This window comes from Vitis riparia, chromosome 1 (genome assembly GCF_004353265.1).
Source record: "Vitis riparia cultivar Riparia Gloire de Montpellier isolate 1030 chromosome 1, EGFV_Vit.rip_1.0, whole genome shotgun sequence".
Taxonomy (NCBI): Eukaryota; Viridiplantae; Streptophyta; class Magnoliopsida; order Vitales; family Vitaceae; genus Vitis; species Vitis riparia.
Window position 1 is genome coordinate 10,124,293 of NC_048431.1, and position 23,031 is coordinate 10,147,323.

The following is a 23,031-nucleotide window of genomic DNA, read 5'->3' on the forward strand; positions in this document are numbered from 1 at the left end:
GGGTGGCAAGGTTCTTTTGTGGGAAGAAAGCATAGGAAAGCTTGGAGAGTGGCCCCTTTATGTAATTTTTGGACTATATGGAAGGAAAGAAATGGAAAAGTGTTTGAATTTTTTTTTTTTGATAAACCAAGAGAAAAATCATATTAAAACACACCAAAACAGGGGGCGCTCCCTAAGTACACCGATAGTATACAAAGAAGGCCTAACCCAAGGCAACAAAGGAGAAAAACAAAAACCTAGAAAAGCCAAATAAGACCAACAAGTCAACCACCCAACAAATTCATAAAAGAGAAATAGTCCACGTCCATGAATTGTTGAGACCATTCAAGAAGAGCCCGAAGGAAGAAATTCTTCAAACTCATATCTGACTTCTCTTCTTCTTGAAGCATTCTTCTATTCCGCTCTCCCCAAATACACCAAAACAAACATATAGGTGCCATTTTCCAAACTACACTCCTCTTCTTTTCTAGGCCCTTAATCAGAAAAGTGTTTGAAGATGAGGAGATGCCAGGTCAAAGTCTTAAAAGTTATTTCCTTAAAAATCTTGCTTTGTGGATTCGGGTGTACATTAATGGGAGATCTTTGTCCTTAATTGATTGTGTAGATTGGTTAGGTTCTTGTTGAGGGAGGGAGTAGTTTTTTTGTTTACCCCATTTTTTTGTTATGTTTTTTTTTTAACTCTTTGTATACACCTTGTGTACTCTTGTGTGCTTTTATGTACTTTTAATACATTTTCTTACTTATCAAAAATAAAATGTTTTGTGCATCCTTTACATATTATTTGTTTTGTAGGTGCTACTTCTAGAAGGCCTTAGTGAGACTAGTTTTTTTTTTTTTTTTAATCTCTTCCTTCAATATTTTCTCTTTCTTATGTTAGTGCCATATATGTCTGTTTCAAATGATATTGTGTACTTATTAGTACTTAATGATTGTCATCTTGGTCAGGAATATATTGCTCGAATTGAAGAAGCAAAGAAATATGACCACAGATTGTTGGGTGTAAAACAGGAGCTTTTCTTCTGTCACCCACTTAGGTATAAGAAAGCTGGTTAAGTTAATATTATATTCACATGATTATATTGTAAATGATATTCATTTTATATATGAATTTCAGCCCAGGAAGTTGGTTCTTCCTTCCACATGGGGGTCGAATTTACAACAAGTTGATGGAGTTTATAAAAGCTCAATACAAGGAAAGAGGTTACCATGAGGTTAATGGACTAACTCTGTAGTTGTTGTAATGCCAGAATATTTATAATGAAAAAATTTCTAATATTACTTGCTTTGGCAGGTTTTCTCACCAACTATGTATAATATGCAACTTTGGGAAACATCTGGTCATGCTGCTAATTACAAGGAGAATATGTTTGTATTTGAGGTGTGGTTTTTCAACAAAATCTTTTCTAGAATAGTCATATTTCTTTACATTGTTGTCTTCAATGGCCAGAAAACCAATTTCTTGTGAAAGTGAAAGTAGGAGGATGGAGAGACTTTAATATATTCCATCCCTCTTTTTTTTTTTTGATAGGCAAATAAGATCCCTCTTTCTCTATATGTCCTATATGTCATATATCTATATACCTATATATATATATATATATCCCTAGTTTTTTTCTTTCTAAGTGAATGCAGGAGAAAGAAATTTTAGTTCAAAAATAGATTTTATCTTTTTGGGATTTGAATTAGAAAGAGGGAGGGAAATTTTCATGATGTGGAGTGCATGTGCTAGGTGTAGGCCTGTTGCTTTTAATAGAAGTATACTATTATAAGTATTCCAATCCTTGCATTGGAGGGTATGTATTTTATGGTTTTTGTTGTTATCGTTAATGCATCATTACTATTGTTGTTTAAAAGAAATCAGTGAAGTGGTTTAGGGTTTTAGAAGGTGAAGGAGTATGTATATACCAAGATCTATTTCTTAAACATTTATCTCATCCTTGGAGAAGTATTTCTTTATATCTTATGTTCCTGGATCATGTTTACTTTGTTATGAAACTGCATCTAGTTTTTGGTGTAGGTTGAAAAACAAGAGTTTGGGCTTAAGCCAATGAATTGCCCAGGGCACTGTTTGATGTTTGAACATAGAGTTCGTTCATATAGAGGTGAGTGCATTTGGTTCCTTATATATTTATCTTAAATAGCATAACATGGTGCTTGTTTGCTCTTCAAGGCTCCATCCTAGATTGAGGCAAACTAAAATTTTTTTGAAGCTAGGCTACTTTTGATCCATAGTGATTCAAAAGGTTGGAAGCAGGTGTTCAAAACCTAAATTACCCTGATCTTGATGTACTTCAATATGTTTATAATTAGTTATACAGATTAAAATTGTTCTCTGCTGCAATTTTTAGTTATCTTAACTTGTATGGATTTTCTTTTACCTTTGCAGTTTGAATAAAGAAAAAAGATATAGCAATTGTTAGAAGTGCTTCTCTTGTTTTAGTAGTTTTAGTAGTTTTCCTATGGGTTTCTTTAGGGACTGAACTATGTATGCTTTGATCTCTGAGGGTGCTGTGGCTTGTGTTTTACTTTGAATAAAGGTGGTACATAACTTTTAGCTAATTAATTCCATATGTTGATTTACTTTTTAAAAGTAAACCTCACCCCAAATAAGCCTTTCTTTATACAAGGCTACCTTGTCTGCTGATTTATAAAGCGTATGTCTTATCCTATTATGGAACCATTCTTGTTTTTTCCATGCCTGTAAATTTGACCATGTTTTGCCTTACTGGTGTCATCTGTTTGTTGTGGACGCAGCTTATTTGACATGATAATGCAGCTGTAAATTATCATCCTCCACCAAGAAAGATAACGACGAAGTGTAGTTATTTTTATTTGTTTGTGTCTAAATCTAGGTTTAGACAATGAGACAATGAGCCTATGTACAATTTCTCAGGAGTTATGAGTTTGTGAATTTTTATAAATCCTGGTCGATCTCTCTAGTTCTTTATATCATCCAATTGTAAATAATATTCCTTTGGCATCCTTTCATCCCCACATGATGGTTTTTCAGAACTTCCTCTTCGGCTAGCCGATTTTGGGGTGTTGCATCGAAATGAAGCCAGTGGTGCACTTACTGGATTAACTCGTGTCAGGAGGTTTCAACAGGTATTCTTTTGGTTTGTTGTAGTTTATTGATATCAGAATTTGGTGAAAATTATATTGTGCTGGCTCCCTCTATGTTATTTTGGAGCCTTCCTGTACTCTGCCCTCACATAGCTATTAACTTTGGTTGCTGGCTATCTTATGTGCCTTAACTTTTATGGTTTTCTTGGGTCTGAAGTGCCATATGTTGTGCAAAGTCCCATATAATTTTGATATGGCTGAGAATTATAACACTGAAAGTTCATAATTTATATCTTTAGAAGCTACTTTTTTTTCCAACCATATTTGGTCCCTGTTTTGATGCAGGATGATGCGCATATCTTCTGCAGGGAATCCCAGGTGATTTTAGAATTAATGATATGTAGCTAAATGTTGGTGTTTACTCTCTTTTTGTTTTCTGCACCTTGGCTGATTGTTTTTACTTAAAATTTTCAGATAAAGGATGAAGTCATGGGCGTCTTGGAGTTCATCAATTATGCCTATAACATATTTGGGTTCACTTATGAGCTGAAGCTATCAACAGTATGCATCTGAACCTTGTTTCTGCTTAAAATATTGAGCCTTTTGACTTTCATGTTTATTTCTAGAATCTATTAATGGTGATTCTCCTCATTGATCAACAAATGTGAATTTATTTATTTTTTGATAGGCTCAACAAATGTGAATTTATGATGGTGCTGGTTTTCACATATTGATGTCCACTCCAATATAATTACATGAAATTTATTTATTTATTTTGATAGGTAAGATCAGTGAATATATAAATAAAAAAGGATGCATCAAAACAGCATCTCCAAGTATACATGAATACATCGGCCACCCAGTAGCTTACCCAAAAGGGAGAGGGAGAGAAACAAAAAACATCACCTGCCCTCACTTAGAACCAAGCCAATCAATAAAGCTAACAAGGGAAATATATCCCATATTTACAGACGCCCTAGACCAAGACCACAAGTTACATAAAAAAGAATATTTCATTCTATGGATCAAAATCTCTGCATTTTCAAATGCTAGCAAGTTCCTTTCTTTCCACACTATCCAAAAAATACATAGGGGAGCCACCTTCCATGCCTTCTTGCGGGCTTTACCCACAAGGAACCATGCCACCCAAGGAGTGTCTCCTTAACCAAGGAGGAGATAACCCAAGCCAGACCAAAGAGAGAAAAGAGCAGCTGCCATAGGATCCAACACTTTGCACAGTGAGGAAGAATGTGATCAACAGTTTCTCCTTCAGTGGCAAAGAAAACATCTATTCGCCAATAAAAAACCCCTTCCTTTGGGCCTGATCCAAAGCTAGGATTCTCCCCCCAAGTATCCTCCCACGCAAAAAAAGCCACCTTAGGTGGTGCACCAGATCTCCAAATGATGCTTCTTGGGAATTCAAGAGGGTTACCGGGCTCCAAAGCATGGAAGAGAGATCCATAAAATAACAATAATTTCGATGCTTTATTTTTTATTATCAGCTGTAGATCATTATGCAGTTGCTTTTCAAATTCCTAGCTTCTAGGGCCATTAGGGAAGCCGTCGATGATTACCCTAGGAAAACTGGACTGATTGCCTGTGTGAACACAAAGGTTAAATGTTCAGTTTGGGGTGCATATTCTTTTTTGGGGTAAAATTGGAACTGTCTCAAGATATCTGTTGGCAAAGATGGCTTAAGTGTGCTATCATTTCTTGTTTATAATTAGTTTATCCCCTAATTAGGGTGGTACCTAAAGTTTAAAGTTTTGAAACCCTTTTCTGAAATAGTCTCAGGTCTTTGTTAACACAGATGGGTAGAAATTAGAAGCATAGTATTATTTTTGAGTGATTATAAATTTGTCCCCTAATTAGGTGGTGCCTGAAACTTAAAATTTTGAAACTCTTTTCTGAAAGAAATGATAGATAGAATATGTAAAGTAATTGAATCTAGTAGGAAAGACAATTAAACTCTCTAATATAATTTAAATTGTGGTTTACATTAATTCTTTTCTGGAATGAAATTTGGATACTTCTTTCCTTGTAGAAGATGAAAAAGAACAGGGATATCAAAGATGACATGCACATTCCTTGCAATTAATTTTTTTGTATTGACTCATGGAGCATCCATTTATACAGGTTTGTCTTGATGCTTGGTTCATGTTGCAAGGGGTTGGCCTGGGTAGTGGGGAGGTTCTAGGTTTGATTTTGTGTAATGGCCCCACACAGAAAACAAGGGGGAAAGAAAGCAAAAAAAGAAACATAAATTGAGAAGGTTGTCTTCAAGTTGAGGATCAGTAAGAAAAATAACTACAAAAATTGATGGGTCATACTTGGTCCATAAGTGGACCAAATACTTGAGATAATGCATGATGGTTCTGATTTATACAGAAGAAACATCTGAGCCCAAGTTACTTTGAATCTTTGGATACTTCAATGTCTGGATAAAGGGAAGTCCCTTGCTGGCTTTTGGGGATATGGTCTTACTGTTTCCTTTCTTCTCAACTAGAATAATATTTTGATTTTGTTAGTAAGTTGGAATGCTTTCTGTGATTTTGACTAACATTTTTTGGGCAGTTGGTGTCAGTTGCTTCTCAAAATGTTTGGCACATGGTTTTATTTTACATATTATTATAATATTTTGATTGTCCTAATTGTTCCTCTATTCTATAACAGAATTTTATAATAGACCTGTTTCTAACTTAGTTAAGCAATTTTGAGGTCATTTTGAGCTTGAAAGGAATAAGCTATCAAACCTTGTAAAGCTGTAAACTGTAATAACTGATTCCAGTTGCATCTACTCTGATGAGCTTCCAGCTTACGACTACAAGGGTGGTTTAAGGCCTGTTTCAACCTCCTTTCCTCCCTCTACTTGCCCTTCCTTTCCTACAGCATAACTTAACGGAAGTTTCTTTACCAGTTTACCCATAGTAGTTATGTTTAATATCCACAACATTTTGTATAGTTAGTCAATAAAGGGTCAACTGATCATGTTTCCTTTTAGAGATTGTAATTGAGTTGATTTCTATACATCCCTGGATGGTTATAGAATGTCTACTTTTAAAGACGTGGGGATGGTTGGAAAAGGGATGATAGGATCCTTTATTTTGGTTCCATATATGATGCCGATTCTTTAGAAATATAATGTGGAGTGAGTAATATTGTCATTCCATGTTTAGCAATGTCCATTAGGACTTTGAAGAGATGTAAAACCCTGATTTAATGATGTCCTGATATTTTGTGTTCCAGTGTGTGCTTTTTAAAGGCTTCTTATGCACAATTGCTTTGTTTCATACCCATACTTTTGTTTAGTTAGCGAATAAAGGGGTCCAATGATCATGTTTCCTTGTATAGCTTGTAACTTGAGTTTGATCTTACACGGATGGTTACACAACATGTACTTTTGAAAATTTACATATTGTTGGACTAATAGAATTCTTTATTCTTGTTCTATGTATCATGCTATCTTTTAGATTATAATGTGGAGGAGTGAGGAATATTTCATCATTCTGTGTAACACTTTTTTTGTAATGTAGAGGCCAGAGAAATACCTTGGAGATTTAGAAACATGGGAAAAAGCTGAGGCTGCACTCACGGAAGCTTTGAATCAGAGTGGGAAGCCGTGGGAGGTAATATTGCAATAAATTATCCTGTACCATTTCCATATTTGATGTTCTCTTGCTTATTATCTGAGTCATGCTGTACAGATAAATGAAGGGGATGGTGCCTTTTATGGACCAAAGATAGACATTAGTGTTTCTGATGCATTAAGTAGGAAATTCCAGTGTGCAACATTACAGGTTTATCATGTTCACTTGCTCTTGTTCATTCTTTAGCGTGCTGCTACACTTGTGCCTTCTTGTGCAGAATTAGGTTTTAATTGTTGGATAATGTGCTTGCAGCTGGACTTTCAGCTTCCTTCTCGTTTTGATTTATCTTACTCAGCTGAGGATGAAGCTAAGAGGGAGAGACCTGTCATGATACACCGAGCCATCCTAGGGTCTGTTGAGCGTATGTTTGCTATACTTTTGGAGCACTACAAGGGGAAATGGCCCTTCTGGCTTAGTCCACGTCAGGCGATTGTTTGCCCTGTGTCAGAGAAATCTCAGCCATATGCACTTAAGGTAGTTTTGCTGTATGCAAATTTAGCAATTTCTGGTAATGTCTATAATATTTTATAATTTGATTGCTCACTCTAAACTTTCTGGAAATCTATGCTGATGCATACACATGCCATGGGACTAGGTAAATTTGACCTTTTTTTTAAAAAAAAAATTTAAAACATAGTGAATTTTTTGTTTCCTATATGTTGGATGTATTCATTTAGATATTTGCACAAGTCCTTCTGATGCAGTTGCATTATTCTCTTCTCAATAATGGTTGTGCCTTGTCTGCTTCTTCAGATTATGAAATGATATTACAATCCTTTTCTGCTTATTTCCCCAATAACTTGCTCCATTTTTCATTTATTTATGTTGGTTGGGTCATTTGAGGTATTCACCTACCTCAGAGGAATGGTTCTAAGAAACAGTGGTGAAATATGATGATTACAATATGTTTTTTACTTGTTGAGTAAGAGTATGGTGTGGAGCAGACATTTAAAAAATTGTTACCTTATCAGTCCTGTCTCTTCCCATATGCACAATTAAAAAGTCAAAGGATATAATTTTTCCTCATTTTTGCTGCATTCTCATAGGTAAGGGATCAGATTCATCAAGCTGGTTATTATGTTGATGTCGATACAACTGATAGAAAGATCCAGAAAAAGGTGTGTTTACCACTTTCCTCATCATTGAAATTCCATACTGAAAATGATCTTAATATGCTTTAGTGATCTTACTTATTTAAGACATGTTTATTAAATATTAATGGAAGGGTATACTTGGTTTTACAAAATTATATACTCTTTCTTTCCTCTGGAATTATAGCTTCTGCTTTAATTGTTGTTTAAAAGCTTCATTCAAGATTTCAATTTCTAGTGTCTTAGAAGAGGGGTTCATGAAGAATTTCTGAATTCCTTTTATTGATTCTTTAGGTACACACCATACACATATATATACACAACTGACTGAATAAGAAAAAATCAATCTAGCTTGATTCTCTCCTAAAATTAGGAAACTGAATCATCCTAAATGATCTCTCCTTCTTTATTCCTAAAATACTTTCCTAAATTAAAAAACCCTAACTTTGAATGCCAAATTTCAACACTCCCCCTCAAGCTGGAGAATATATATCATATAATCCCAGCTTGCAAGTTAAGTCTTCAAAGTTAGGCCTAGGTAAAGCTTTGGTGAGGATGTCTGCGGTTTGGTGCTTGGTAGGAACATAGTTCAATCTAACCGTCTCACTAGTCACCTTCTCTGTGATGAAGTGTCTGTCAATCTCAATGTGCTTGGTCCTGTCATGATGCACGGGGTTCTTTGCTATGCTTATAGCTGCCTGATTATCACACATCATCAGAATTGGAGATGAACTGTAACGTTTGCCCCAGTTCACTAAGAACCCTTTTATCCAAATCCCTTCACAGATTCCCTGTGCAAGAGCTCTGTACTCAGCTTCTGCACTACTTCTGGCTACAACTGATTGCTTCTTACTCCTCCAGGTAACAAGATTTCCCCAGACAAAAGAACAATATCCAGAAGTAGACCGCCTGTCAATGATGTTTCCTGCCCAATCCGCATCTGAGTATACTTCAGTGTCACGGTTCTCTGTCTTTCTGAAGAATAGACCTTTCCCTGGTGTCATTTTTAAATATCTAAGAATCCTGTAGACTGCTTCCATGTGTTCCTCAGTGGGGCTGTGCATGAATTGACTTACAGCACTCACTGCAAAGCCAATATCTGGCCGAGTGTGTGAGAGATAAATCAAGCGCCCGACAAGCCGCTGATATCTCCCCCTATCTACCGGTGTACTTTCTTTCTCGATACCAAGTTTCTTCTGACTATCCATAGGAGTATCAATTGGTTTGCATCCAAGCATACCGGTCTCCTTAAGAAGATCGAGTATGTATTTTCTTTGAGAGACTACGATTCCCTTCCTTGATCTAGCCACTTCCATACCAAGGAAATATTTCAAATTTCCAAGGTCTTTAACTTCAAACTCCTCTGACAAATACTTCTTCAAATTCTGTAATTCCTCCATATCATTCCCAGATAGAATAATATCATCAACATAGACTATCAATATGGCCATTTTCCCGGCATGAGACTTCTTGACAAATAGAGTATGATCAGCCTGACCTTGTTTATAGCCCAGCTTCAGGACTGCTTTTGTGAATCTATCAAACCAGGCTCGGGGAGATTGTTTAAGGCCGTACAAGGATTTTTGGAGTTTGCAAACCTGATTCTTTGCCATACTTCCTTCGAAACCAGGTGGTATTTCCATGTAGACTTCCTCTTCTAGGTCACCATTTAGAAACGCATTTTTTATGTCCAGTTGTTGCAAGCACCAATCTTGATTGACAGCCAATGAGAGAAGAATCCTGATAGTGTTCAGTTTTGCAACAGGAGCAAAAGTCTCCTGATAGTCTATCCCATAGGATTGCGTAAACCCTCTAGCTACCAAACGAGCCTTGAATCTCTCGACTGATCCATCTGCTTTGTATTTTATGGTGAAAATCCACTTGCACCCCACGGGCCTCTTCCCAACCGGCAAATCTGTGATAGTCCACGTCCCATTCTTCTCAAGTGCATCAATCTCATCTTGTACTGCCTTCTTCCATTCTGAAATTTTTAATGCCTCTTGTATTGTGTTGGGAACCTGAGTATCATCAAGAGAAGTAGCAAATGCTCTGTAAGATGGTGATAGCCCTTCATATGTAACATAATTCCCAATTGGGTGATCTGTACATCTCCTAACACCCTTCCTCAATGCAATCGGCAGAGTAGAATCATCAATGCTGGGAATTAACACCTCTCCAGCCCTATCCTCACCTATGTTCTCTTCAGGAAGACTTGAATTGGAGTCAATATATTGGCCACATGTTGACTGTGATCCGTGCTCTAATTCCTGTCTTTTCCTCCTCCTGATGTAAACTTGTAAGTTCTCATTAGCAAGTTGTGGGGCTATAGGTTGAATAGGCATGGGAGACTGGATGGTCACAGGAGATGGCTGGACTGATGACGGTATGGGTGTGGACAACTCAGTGGGCACGAATTGAAGAGGATTTGGTGACTCTGAGTGAAAAGAAGGTACACCCTCAAGAAGAGACTCCCAAACTTGATGTTCATTCATGCTCTCCCCCTGAACATGAGATTTGGGATAGAAGAAGACATGTTCAAAGAAAGAGACGTCCATGGTGGTGTAAAATCTTTTGTTGGTTGGAGAATAGCATTTGTACCCTTTTTGGGTTGGAGAATACCCTAGGAAAATGCACTTATTCGCTCGAGGAGCAAATTTGCTACGATTTTGAGGATACACATGAACGAATGCCGTGCAACCAAATACTTTGAGTGGTAAATCAGAAGAGGCTGCACGGGTGTGAGGAAATTGTTTTAAGAAAAGTTGACGTGGGGATTGAAAGGTAAGCACCCTGGATGGCATACGGTTAATCAAATAAGTAGCTGTGAGAATAGCTTCCCCCAGAAATAGTTTGGAACATTAGAGGAAAACATAAGGCACCGGGCAACCTCCAAGAGATGTCTATTCTTGCGTTCAGCCACCCCATTTTGTTGTGGGGTGTCAACGCAAGAACTTATGTGGATAATGCCGTGATTTTGAAGATAAGTACTGAGACTACTAGTAAAGTATTCCTTTGCATTATCTGACTTGAGGACTTGAATTTTGGAATTGAATTGATTTTGAACCATAAGATGGAAGGTTTGAAAAATGTGCCCGACCTCTGACTTTTCTTTCATAAGGAAAACCCATGTTACCCGTGTATGATCATCAACGAATGTCACAAACCATCGAGTGCCAGAAATATTTTTTATCCGGGAGGGACCCCACACATCACTATGTACTAGAGAGAAAACAGTCGAAGGTTTGTATGGGATTTGAGGATAGACTGTTCGAGTATGCTTTGCAAACTGACAAATTTCACAGTGATAAGATGCTGGATTTTTATTGATAAATAATTTGGGAAACAATTTTGCAAGGTAAACAAAGCTAGGATGACCAAGGCGATAGTGTAACATTATAATCTCACTATCTTTATTGACCTTAGAATTTGACACAGAATTGAAAGACTCTAACATACTCTGAGACTGTACGCAACTTGCTTGAGAGACTTGGTTTGAGAATTGGCCACATGAGAGGAGGTAGAGCCCGGAACACAGTTCAGCACTGCCAATCATCTTCCCCGATTTCAAGTCCTGAAAAACACACAAGTTTGGATAAAATTTAGTAACACATTGGAGATCACGGGCCAATTTGCTAATGGACAAAAGATTACAATCCAAGTTTGGAACATGGAGAACAGAGTCAAGATATAAGTCTTTAGTAAGTTTTATAGAACCTGTCCCGGCAATTTTTGACTTTGAACCATCAGCAATATGGACGGATGAATGACCATTACTTGGCTTGTAATTTTGAAGAATGGTAGCATCTCCTGTCATGTGATCAGAAGCACCTGTGTCCACTATCCACGACTTCATTCCTCCTCGATTAGCAGTGAAGGCTACACCGGTAGTACTGCCACTGCCAACTTGGCTTAATAGTTTCTGTAGCATCTCCATCTGCTCTTTGTTGAATGGACTCGGCTCGGGAACAGAGGTGCTCTCAGAGTTGGCAGCCACGTGTGCTCTGCCATCTCTGTCAGACCGTGGCTTTGGTTTCCAATCAGCCGGTTTGCCATGAAGCTTCCAGCAAGTCTCCTTATAATGGCCTGGTTTCTTACAATAATCACACCAAGGCCTATCCCGTTTCTGACGATCTCCACCACTACTATTAAATGACCGAGTCGCAAGGGCAGAGGCATCCAATGTTGGGGCAGGTTGCTCTTTGGATCCCATCATCACTTTCTTTCTACTTTCTTCACGCCTAACCTCTGAAAAAGCCTCCCTGAGACTGGGCAGGGGTTTAATGCCCATGATTCGGCCTCTAACATCATCCAATTCCCTGTTTAGTCCTAGGAAAAACTTGAACAGTCTCTTTTGTTCCACAATTTTCCTGTATGTTGCTGCATCATCAGGACATTCCATGAGTGAGTCTCGAATAAGTCAAGGTGCTGCCAATACCTTGTGAGTGTGTTGTAATACTGAGTAACTGTCTGCTCTCCTTGGCGGAAGTCATGTAGGGCTGATTCAACCTGAAAAAGTTCTGAAATATTTTCAGAACTTGAGTAAGTTTCTTTGGCTGCATCCCATATGTCCTTTGCAGTCCTAAACAACAAGAAATTTTCACCTATGTCATTATTCATGGAATTGATAAGCCATGACATGATCATGCTATTTTCAATCTTCCACTTCCTGAAACCCGGTTCTGTAGTTTCTGGCATGACTGCTTCTCCAGTGAGGTACTCATCCTTTCCTTTACCGCAAATGAACAGCAACACAGATTGTGACCACTGTAAGTAGTTATGGCCATTTAATTTGTGTCCTGTGATGAGAATAGGAGAGGAATCACTACCACCAAGGTTTGGAATTTCAGATCTGCCTCCTAATTCTGGTGACGTGACGCTGGATACTTGTGATGATGCCATTCCGTATTTCGTCATGGACCGGAAAGGTAGAAGAACACTTCCCAAGGCACGTGCAGGGATTGGAGTTGAGGAAAAATAGCCGGAGGACGTCGGAAAAGCTGATCGGAGGGCTCGCGGAGGCAAAAAGACCCCAAAAGAGGCACGTGCAGGGCTTGGATGGCAGAAACAGGTACGTAGGGTGGCTGGTCGGCGTCAGGCGAGCTTGGAGTAGGAAGCGCGTCGCCGGAAAGTGGCTCACGCGCCCTCACGCGCCGGCGCGTGAGATGCAGTCGCCGGCCGGAAAAACGCGCGTGGGAGGCGCGTGGATGGTTTTTTGGCTCTGGTGTTTTTGGAAAAGTTGTAGATCTCTTCCAGACGCTCCTTGTGGTGTGAAAAAAACCGTCGCCGGAAAAGTTCGCCGGAAAAGTTCGCCAGCGGTGAATGTTTTTCTGACGACGATTCGACCGACCGGAAAGCGTTTTCCCCCTTGGCTCTGAGAACAGGGACTGATGACCGGAATGAGAGATGGTCGGATTGAGAGATGGCCAGAGAGATTTGGCCGGAATGAATGATGGCCTGAATACGAGGTGGCCAGAAGGGATTAGGGTTTCAGAAAACTGGCTCTGATACCATGAAGAATTTCTGAATTCCTTTTATTGATTCTTTAGGTACACACCATACACATATATATACACAACTGACTGAATAAGAAAAAATCAATCTAGCTTGATTCTCTCCTAAAATTAGGAAACTGAATCATCCTAAATGATCTCTCCTTCTTTATTCCTAAAATACTTTCCTAAATTAAAAAACCCTAACTTTGAATGCCAAATTTCAACAGTTCAGTATTGTGCTAATAACTTCTGCTAAAACTGCATACATTGTAAAATGAAAGTACTAATGTAAATTGGCATTGAGGGATTGTAATACTTCTCAAATAACTAAAATTTCAAGCTTGAAGTATCACTAATTACTTCTGATAAAAAAAAAAAAGGTTATTTCTAATTACTGCAAATATAACTCTTGGAAAGGAAACTGTTCCACTGATTGGATAATAAATGCCATAATACCTGTTTCTCTGTTGTTCTCTTTGATGGAAGTTGGCATATTCATATCCTGGTAATGGATATAACCTTTTTAGTTGATCACTTATATAAAGTATTGTAGACAGCAAAGGAACTAGATGATACTTGTGAATGACATATTGAGCATGGTATATTGTGGGGGAAGCCTGTAATTTTCACTTTGTATCAAGCTCTGTAGTTTGTCCAAATCCCACTAATTCACTGACAAGACCTAATAAATACCTTCTTACACTTGTTTGAATCCCCTTCTATCATTTATTGTGTTCACATTGATGTTCATGGTAATTATTAGGCTATGTTGCATGGGTTCGGGTGCTGTCTGATATGGGTTTATGTGCAGGTGTCTTTTTCTTCATACTTTAAATTTTTAAGATACATGGAGTTGACTAAAAAAGATTTAAATAATGGGTATAAACACTTGGATACTATATAATAGAAAGAAAAAAAAAGAAGAGAAACTTTAATTAAAAATCAATTAAAAATAGAGAGATCGTTATAAGTACCGCCACATTTTTTTTTTTAGTTTTTTGTCCCCATTTTTTTTTTTTTTAAATTTTTTATCTCAAAATATTTTTATAAAAGTCCAATTGCCAACAAACTTTGATCGATTAAAAATAGGGATCTTTAAACTCTCTCCTTTTTTAAAAAAATAAAAAGAATATATCTAATCTGCTAAGACCACATTTTAAGCAAAGTATGACCATCCCATAAAGATCTCACACTCAAACTTGTGTCATGTCACATAGTTAAACGTGATGAAGTTGGATAGTCTGGGTATAGTTTTAAAACTTAAAATTGCTTCAGCATTAGTTTATTTTGCCAAAATAAACTTTAAATGAAAAATCCTAGTTCTTTACATAATATCTCCAACATTTAAATATCTTGAATCATCATTTTTTTGGTCACACATGCCTGTTGAAAGTTGCTTTTTTATTGTTTAATAATAATAGATAAGATCTACTCATTACTTACTTTGGCTACCTACAGGTACGAGAAGCTCAGTTGGCCCAGTACAACTATATATTGGTTGTTGGCGAGGAGGAAGCCAATACGGGACAGGTTTGACATATCATAATTGAATTCATATAGTTTAGGTGCCTTTTGATGCATTGCTGAATTTTTATACAATTTAGCTATTAAATTTGAGACAGTTTGCACCTTTCTGTTGCATGGGTGTGTATGAGTTGGTCAACTCATTCTTGATCTGTGGTGAGCTCTGAGCCATGTTGTCTTGGCACAGTGCATGGATATAGAGTGTCTAGGTGCCCCAAGTATATAGGATGTTTAAACTTCCCATATCTTTGTATGATGACCTTGGCATATACAAATTTGTCAGATGCATACATTACCCTTAGCCCTAAACTCACTAGATAATTGATGAGAAATATTATATAGAAAGCTTGATTTATGAACAACTTGGAAAGCATTCAATTATGTTATACTTAAGATTAATTTTATGCTTGATGTAAGCAAAGGACGGAAGCGTGCTCCAAGATGGGAGTTAGGTCACCAACCATTTAATGATGGCCATTCATGAATTAAAACCAAGTATAAATTGATTTATATATCCTTCTCCCATAAGACTTTGATGTAATTGAACCGTATATTTATCCCAAAATGTGAGTGTTTTGTAAGTTCCTCACAGGTGTTTGGACATATTTTTTGTGCTCTGTATCTTAATTAGTTTGATAACCACCCCAACCCTCCAATCCCGAACCCCACTCCAATTGATGAGGTTTAGACATGTACTCTTTTCCATTTTTAGATTGATGGTGGGAAGGGATATTAAGAACCTTTATCTTATTCCCATAAGGATGGCATTAGAGGTATAGGGATACTTAATTTTTCCAGGTATGTCTAGTAGCCAATGCTGCTGGAAACTCTAGTTTTCCTGTGTCACCTTATGAGTTATGTGATTTCTGGTTCCAAGTATTCTGGATATTATATTTTTAGCTTCTTTGTGAGGTAGAACCCTTCTCATAAATATGTTTGGAATATACCTTTTATCACCTGGTTGCTGATTTTTGCTAATAGTTCCCCTTGTCCTTTTCTATGCATACTTTGTATCATCTAAGATGGTTGTGGATGTCTGAATATTCTGAATCTTGGAATTAATTTTTTATTTTCTCCATTATCCTTATTATTCCCAGGTGAGTGTCCGGGTAAGAGATAAGGGAGACCATTCGGTTATGAGCATGGAAAACCTCCTCAGTTACTTCAAGAGTGAAATTGCAGCTTTTCATTAGGTTCTCATGGAAAGGAAATGGGTTCAGAAAAGATGGATCAATATGCAAGTGATTTTAAGAATTCAGCCTACAGATCAGACGGGCTTATTGTTTATCTGAATATTACTACCTTCTTGTATTTTGATTTGCCATTTATTTATAATTAACAACTGTTTTGTGCTATGTGATATTTGGTTTAACATTAGTATTTTGGTTCACCTTGTATTGGCAAATAAAAGTTGTTTCTTGCTATGAGAACTTGGCAATTATTTTTTTTAATTTTTATTTATTTTTAGTTAATATTGCTTTTGTCGATAAGCAACAGTTGTGCAATGACATGACCCATCAGTGAACTTGAACCCAATTTGGATTCAGGCTCTTAAAAATGTTAAGCTGTATTGAGAGAGAGCATCATCTCTCAAATCTCTTTATGATATATGCTGTGTGTACATTTAAAAATGAAAAAACAAAACAGAGAAAGAATGCAGACGATCTTTCCACCTTGTTAAACCCCCAGTTGGGATGTGACTATTAAGCCTGTGCTTCTACGCAAACAGAAATGTGGAATTTAAGCTCCAGAAGTTTTTTAAGATTAAGTACTCTGCAGAAGATGAAAAAGCTTCCCATGAGCTCATCTTGGACAAATTCATGGGTTATTCTCTAAAATCATAATCCTCCGCATGGCAATGCTATAAAATCCAAAGTCATTAAATGAAACAAAGCAAATTTCATTTTACTGATCTATATATTGGGTCCTCAGTTTCATTTGCTGGAAGCCTGGTGCTGATGCCCACTCAGACCACATCAAGATGAGAGGTTTGTGTTGTGGTCAATGGTCATATCATATGCTAACAAAACTGTTACAACATGCATCGCCCCTCGTCCCTCCTTCTCTTGGCCCAAGAGTGATTCTTCCTTCAGAACTCTCCTGAACCATCCCTGGTTCCTGGATCAAAATTCTCTGAGCCTAGCTTTTGCTCCCTATCATATGCCACTTGCCAGGGCCTCCTTAGATGACCGGATATATACTAGGCAGTCTCATCAAAAGTTGCTCCTCTGTGTGCGGCTCCGCCCATAACCTAGTCAATAAAAAAAGCCATTTTTCATCCTAAGACTAATAGATGCGCAAAATTTTTTTACTGCTACAGTGGTATGCTTCAGAGACTAAGTTCCGTTCCAATTGTTTATTATTGGGGAATATTATCCTAGTTGTAACGTTGCAGTAATTAGTATTTGTAAACATCAAATATAGTCACCCCATTGACCACAAACTTCTCTCTATTCGATTAGAGAAAAAAAAACATTAAACATGGTTGTCTATACTTATATTGGAACTGAACTGGGAGATTCATTATCACACCCTACGATAGAGAGAGCTCTTCCACAGCAAGGAAAGCTACAAATTACGCCCACTGAGGCTGAAACAAAGATGACATTAGCTACAACGTTAGAAATCAATCTCTGACTCCTTCAATCTAATACTTGTGTTACTAGTTATATTCAGATGTGATGATGATGAAAATGGTGCTGGTGACGATAAGCTGATATGGAACTGCTGCTCTCACCCACATCCTTTTCATGTCTGTACTCCTGATCGTCGATCTCTTCCTTGGTTACCTTCTCCATTCCCAGCAGTTCCAAAGGCCTCTGAGATGATAGAAACTGTGGCTGTGATTCACAGTAGCCTGATGTTGGCTGTGATGAGACTGGCACAACAGAAGGGAGTTTTGATAGAAGGGCTTCAAGGCTACTCATGGAAGGGGTTATCTTCATTGGCTGATTGAAGTGGTCATAGAATTCTGGTGCAGGAGCAGGAGTTCCTTGGAAGTGCCATGCGTCCGGTGCACCGTACCCATCGACTTTGAATGGGAAAGGCGAAGGTGATGGGTGTGGCAACAGCACTCCTGGGATGCTTTCAATGTAACCAAACTTCTTTCTTAGTAGAACGACATAACTCAGGTCTTCAATCACCTTGAATTCCATGAATGAGAGAAAATAAATGGCAAAATGGTACTTGTAAGTACTTGATGGAGAGAGAGGGAGAGTACTGAGAAGAGAGAGAGAGAGAGAGAGTACTGAGTAGAGAGAGAGAGAGAGAGAGAGGACCTTGTGAACAGCTCCTAATTGAATGACACCTTCTCTAACTGCAATCAGCGCAATCGTCTGCAAAATGTTTGAATCAAACCAGGAAAGCACGTCTCTAACTATCAATCTTTGGATGTGATGCTTAATTCTAATGCTATACCTTTACCCCAGACTGGAATTGAGCTTCCCATGTCCTTGGATACTGTTAAGAAACATTACTTAGTATGAAGCTGACAGACCTTCTGCGAGTAAATATAGAACATAAAATTACGAACCAGTGTAAGCAAGGATAAGAGAAATACTAACCGAATCTGCTGAGTTGTGCCATGCAGACAAGAAGTTGATTTCTTGTTCATTTGGTTCTTTGTAGACCCACTTATGACTCTGATCTGCAGCCACTTTTCCGATCAAACTGTTGACAGGATTGAATCTTCTTCGATTACTTGTGAAATCACTAGCAGGGCGAATGATCAATCAACATCTATATAGAAGAAAAATGAAGTGGCGATTCTTTATTACCCTTCCCCATAGTTGTAGATTTCATGGGACATCTTGAAGAAGAGCTCTGGTTGGAGTCCTTGAAAGTGTTGAAATTCACAGTTGCCATAGACTGATGAGCCCACACAGTCGCTGGAGTTGATCTCGGCTGTTGAGGCAGCAAAGTTGCAGAAACCATCCTCCCAGACTAATATCCTGTCATGTATATAGTATGAGATCATCAACAAGATGCAAAATGCATGGTTTATTTTTTGCCTAAAGAAATATACCAGTTCCTCCTATTTCCTCTTGACCTATCATAGGCTCCTGCTTGGCCATCCCATCTAATAGAGAGAGAAAGAAATAGTTCATATATTAGAAAAATATGGTTAAAATAAGGAACAAAAGGATATATGCTTTCTAGAATGAACTTAGATTTGTGGGATTCTTTTCTAAAACAGATATTTCCCCAAAATTCTTTTTCTTTCTTCTCACTTGGGTGGTGGATAGTTTCTAGGCAAGATCCTCCAAAAGACTGCATAAACCCATTGAGAGTTTTCGTGAATACACAAGCTTCTCAGAGTGTGTTGAAGGAGATGAGTAACAGCTAATGGGCCGAGATGTTCTTCCATCAATCCCTAAAATCTTCTCTTGATCTCCTTTCCCAGCTGTATCTTTACAAGGAGGAAAATCACAACATCCTAACCTCCCCTTTATATAATGCTAGAGCAACAAGAAAATCCCCCATTTATACCTCTCTCTCTCTCTCTCTCTCTTCCTCCCTCTCTCTCTCTATTGTATTTATTATTTAATCTTGCTTTAAATTTTACCAAAAATGATTTCCTGAGGGCCACCCTTTTCCTTCCCGGTTCCCAACGGTCTCTTTTTCAATCCTCCATTCAAAACTACACTACTTTTTAGCTCCCCTCCATCATCCCTGTCATGAATTATCAGAATGACCAAACCTTATTATTTCTGAGTTTAGATCCTCTCCTCTCCTCTTCATATCTTTGAAGAGTCCAACCTCACTGCTTTAATTTCTTTACTAGTCATTTCAGTCTCAGGTTAGCTTCCCACCACCGCATTCATTTATTCAATCTCTCTTTATGAGATGACTCCACCGCCCGTTGATTTTTCCGGAGATCTTCATTAATTATTTGAACTTCAACTAAATTCACGACCATATACGTCATCAGGTTGTTTTATATACTTATGCTGGTATGCAGCCAAGATGCCAATAGTCCAAGTGTCGGTGTGATTAGTTTTTGGCTACAATCTAGCCCTGGATCGTACTAAAACAACAGTTGATAGACAAATTCTTTGGAAATAACTAACTCCTCTGATCATAGTAGTTCTTGATGGTTTTACATTAAATTTTTTTTGTATGGAATACGGGTGGATATGTGTATCATGTGTTATTTTACCTAACATGCATGTGATCATAGGTAAATCTATTGAGTCTGCCTAACTTGAGGCTGGGGATCAGAGTTGACTGATCGATCAAGTCTTCTAATTATTAATCTTGGAAATTTTGTTACCTATAGTTTTAATTATAAGTATAGGTTTTGTGTGTATATAAATATTGGTGAAATTTTCTGCCAAGAAAAGCTATAAACCACCTACAGGGGAGTCACTCATTTGAGTCCAAACTCTATTATTGGCTTGCCCTCTCTCACTCCTTTTGTTTCACTGTATTGTAATCTTATAAACAGCACCAACAGTTGACGCAATTGTTTTTTTGTTCTCTTTTTTGAGTACTTTACCAAATGGTAGATGAATGTTGGAGTTTAACACACGAGTTGTGAATTCAAATGTCACACATGGTTGGGTCACAAACCACTGGGGAAGAGGAAGATTGTCCACTATTCTAGTGGTGGAAAGTGGGAAGTCTCCAACCTGGTGGTTTTCTAGAAACCCAGATCGAACAAGTAATACAAAGTCCAAACCTACCATCAAGGAAAGTCCTCAGAATTCTGACATGTAGATACGAGCATATACAAGGTGGGATGTTATGATCCACCACCCACCAACACCAACCTTATCATTTTCTAAATACATCCACCATGTTCTCACTTGTCCTCATAGATTGTACACCGCCATTGATAGATTCAGTGCACAAAAATCACATGATGCTACATCTCTTTGTGTGTGTTTTGTTGACCACAGTAATTTCTCTTTAGACTAGCTAGCTCAGCCAAGAAATGTGGCATTGATCATATGAAAACCTAAAGTTTTTTGGATGTTAGAAATTAGAATTTCATGCCAGACAATGTTGACCTGCAGCTATATATCATCATCCTTGTTTACAATTTTATACATCACTTGCTTTCATTCGCAAATGTACGTAGATGCAGATACGCAAATATACGAATGGCAGGACGCCAACCGACGCCAATTTACCAGAGGTACCACGCTAGAAGAGAAATTGAAGGCTAAGGGAGGAGATAGAAGAAAGATGACTCGTGAGTTTCAGGAAAATCTCTCTCTCTCTCTCTCTCTCTCTCTCTCTCTCTCTCTCTCCTCTCTGTGAATTACATGATTACTAAAAGAAGCTTTCAGTGCTTTCATTTCTCTTCCCTGACACCAAGAAAGCTTGGCAGACCATTACACTATCTTTGACCGCGCGTCCATTAACAAGAAACTATATATGCTCCCATTACCGATCCCATTTTTTTTTTTTTAAAAAAAAAGAAGAGAAGAAAAGGAAATAATTTAGAATGAGACCCAGCATTTGTGTCCTGCATTGGCTGACAGTGACAGACATTGCTATCTTCATAATTTTCTCTTTGGCTTCTTCCTAGGAACGCAACTCCATTTGTTAGAGAGAGAGAGAGAGATGGGTTCTGTCATTCTTGTTTTTAAATTGTGTTGTGCATGAATGTACGACCCCTTATGCAGAGCGAAATAGTAGAGTTGGCGACAGAGTCTGATGCGATGATGTATGCAAAAGAGGGGGGTGTAATTGAATGGAGTTTGGATTTATTGGTTGGTAGTGATGGCCGGGTCGAATTGTAGTGGCAGTGGCACATATATAATATATAGGGGGTTGTTCTTATTCAATGAGGCACAAACAATTTTATATTGCATGGAATTGTTGAAGTTGGTATGGGAGGAGAGGACTGGCAGAAGAGTCTTTGGTCAAGATAACAGGTGTGGGAGCGCCCCATCCTTTTCCTCCATTAAGCAAGTGGAATCTCTGCTCTTCCCATCCCTCCCATTCTCCCCATTTCATATTTTAAATACTCAACTCCCTCATCAACTCAATAAAATAATTGAAAAATGGATACATCATTAGCAGACAATACAACATAACGCCCACTCAAAAGGCAGGCAAATCTCCCTCTCCCTCCCCCAATTCCTGCATAATTTTCTTTAATAAAAACCTACTCTCTTTTTGTAATGTTGGGTATTATTTTATAGTATATGAAGGGTAGGGCTAGCTTTCCTTTTTTGTATCAAGAAACAGGAGCACTCAGTGCTGCTTTAGTTAATTGGTTTTGTTTGAAAAGGTTGGTAATTAGGTGTTGGTGAGTGATGTCCAAAACCATCTAAATTTCAGTGTTGGTCGGGTTGATGGCAATGTCTTTATCCTTGAAACAAATTGCCGTATTTTCATCCATATATAAAATGGAATCTACGATTTCCAACATGGGTCTCTGGGATTCACATGGAATTAACTTCATATATGATATTTACTTGTGCGTGCAGGAGGATTGAATGTTCATGCATGTGCATGCATGTGATGATGTAACAATGTCTCCTGTGACATCCTACTCTATGCACCTTCCTAAACCCAACCCCCCCCTCTTCCCAACAACCCCCACAAATCCAAAAAAAAAAAAAAAAAAATTTAATATAATTTTTACTTTTTATTCCCCTCCTCACAATTTCCATGACCCAAACGTAGCATAAAGGGAATTAAACGATAAAATAATCAAATCTCTCACATAAAATAAATGTAGATGTAAGACATATTATGTATGTTATTAATTTATTAAATATTAAATACTATTATTTCAAAGTTAAAACTCCTGTTTTCGAGTAAAATAAATTTAAAATATTTGTTTCGATCCAATGAAACTGTGGTTTAAGTAGTGGTTGAATAAAAGATATAAATGAAAATACTAAAAATTGGTTATATAATGCATTTAATATTATTTTTATTTCGTGCATTTTTTATAAAAATTTAGTTAAATTACTATTATTTTATCATTAAATGAACAATTTTAATAAAATGGTGTTGCACAAATAATTGCAATAATATAAACGTGCAAGAAATTAGAATCTTAGGCATTATAAAGCCTTAAAAACAGTTTTATATTTAAAAATAGAAAACTAATTTTAAAAATCAAAATGGTTTTTAGAGCCAAAATGAAATGAAGAACAATTTTTAGAGAATAAATATAAATTTTTTTTATCAATTTTTTTAGAGGAAAATATTGAGAAATCAAATAAACTCTAAATTAAGCAAGACTCAAAG

General features: G+C 37.5%; 2 protein-coding genes across 2 annotated transcripts in view; one reads left to right on the forward strand and one right to left on the reverse strand.

The window, feature by feature from the left end:
• Positions 1-16,253, forward strand: part of LOC117913223 (threonine--tRNA ligase, mitochondrial 1-like) — a 38,868-nt gene extending 22,615 nt beyond the window's left edge. The window contains exons 8-21 of the mRNA XM_034828185.1: positions 946-1,034; positions 1,115-1,211; positions 1,292-1,378; positions 2,018-2,102; positions 3,011-3,105; positions 3,409-3,441; positions 3,538-3,624; positions 6,597-6,689; positions 6,768-6,860; positions 6,963-7,184; positions 7,757-7,828; positions 14,752-14,823; positions 15,915-16,076; positions 16,114-16,253. Coding sequence (XP_034684076.1) covers positions 946-1,034; positions 1,115-1,211; positions 1,292-1,378; positions 2,018-2,102; positions 3,011-3,105; positions 3,409-3,441; positions 3,538-3,624; positions 6,597-6,689; positions 6,768-6,860; positions 6,963-7,184; positions 7,757-7,828; positions 14,752-14,823; positions 15,915-16,010 — 1,221 coding nt within the window. The 3' untranslated portion in view covers positions 16,011-16,076; positions 16,114-16,253. The remainder of the gene's footprint in view (positions 1-945; positions 1,035-1,114; positions 1,212-1,291; positions 1,379-2,017; positions 2,103-3,010; positions 3,106-3,408; positions 3,442-3,537; positions 3,625-6,596; positions 6,690-6,767; positions 6,861-6,962; positions 7,185-7,756; positions 7,829-14,751; positions 14,824-15,914; positions 16,077-16,113) is intronic.
• Positions 16,254-17,249: 996 nt separating this feature from the next.
• LOC117927846 (protein RICE SALT SENSITIVE 3) lies at positions 17,250-19,291 on the reverse strand. The gene is made up of 7 exons (XM_034847579.1): positions 19,047-19,291; positions 18,842-18,895; positions 18,594-18,767; positions 18,381-18,486; positions 18,235-18,276; positions 18,096-18,152; positions 17,250-17,960 (listed from the first exon to the last, which is right to left on the reverse strand). Exons 1-7 carry the CDS (start codon positions 19,181-19,183, stop codon positions 17,490-17,492), a joined length of 1,041 nt encoding a protein of 346 aa, XP_034703470.1. The 5' UTR covers positions 19,184-19,291; the 3' UTR covers positions 17,250-17,489.
• Positions 19,292-23,031: the final 3,740 nt, after the last annotated feature.

Bases quoted from the DNA above. Each gene is read 5' to 3' on its own strand.
- LOC117927846 (XM_034847579.1), bottom strand. From the start codon at position 19,183: ATGGAAGAACATCTCGGCCCATTAGCTGTTACTCATCTCCTTCAACAC. The intron at 18,487-18,593 runs GTAATAAAGAAT...TCCTGTCAACAG, and splicing joins ATCTACAACTATGGGGAAGG to TTTGATCGGAAAAGTGGCTG. The intron at 18,277-18,380 runs GTTAGTATTTCT...GTTTCTTAACAG, and splicing joins GGCACAACTCAGCAGATTCG to TATCCAAGGACATGGGAAGC.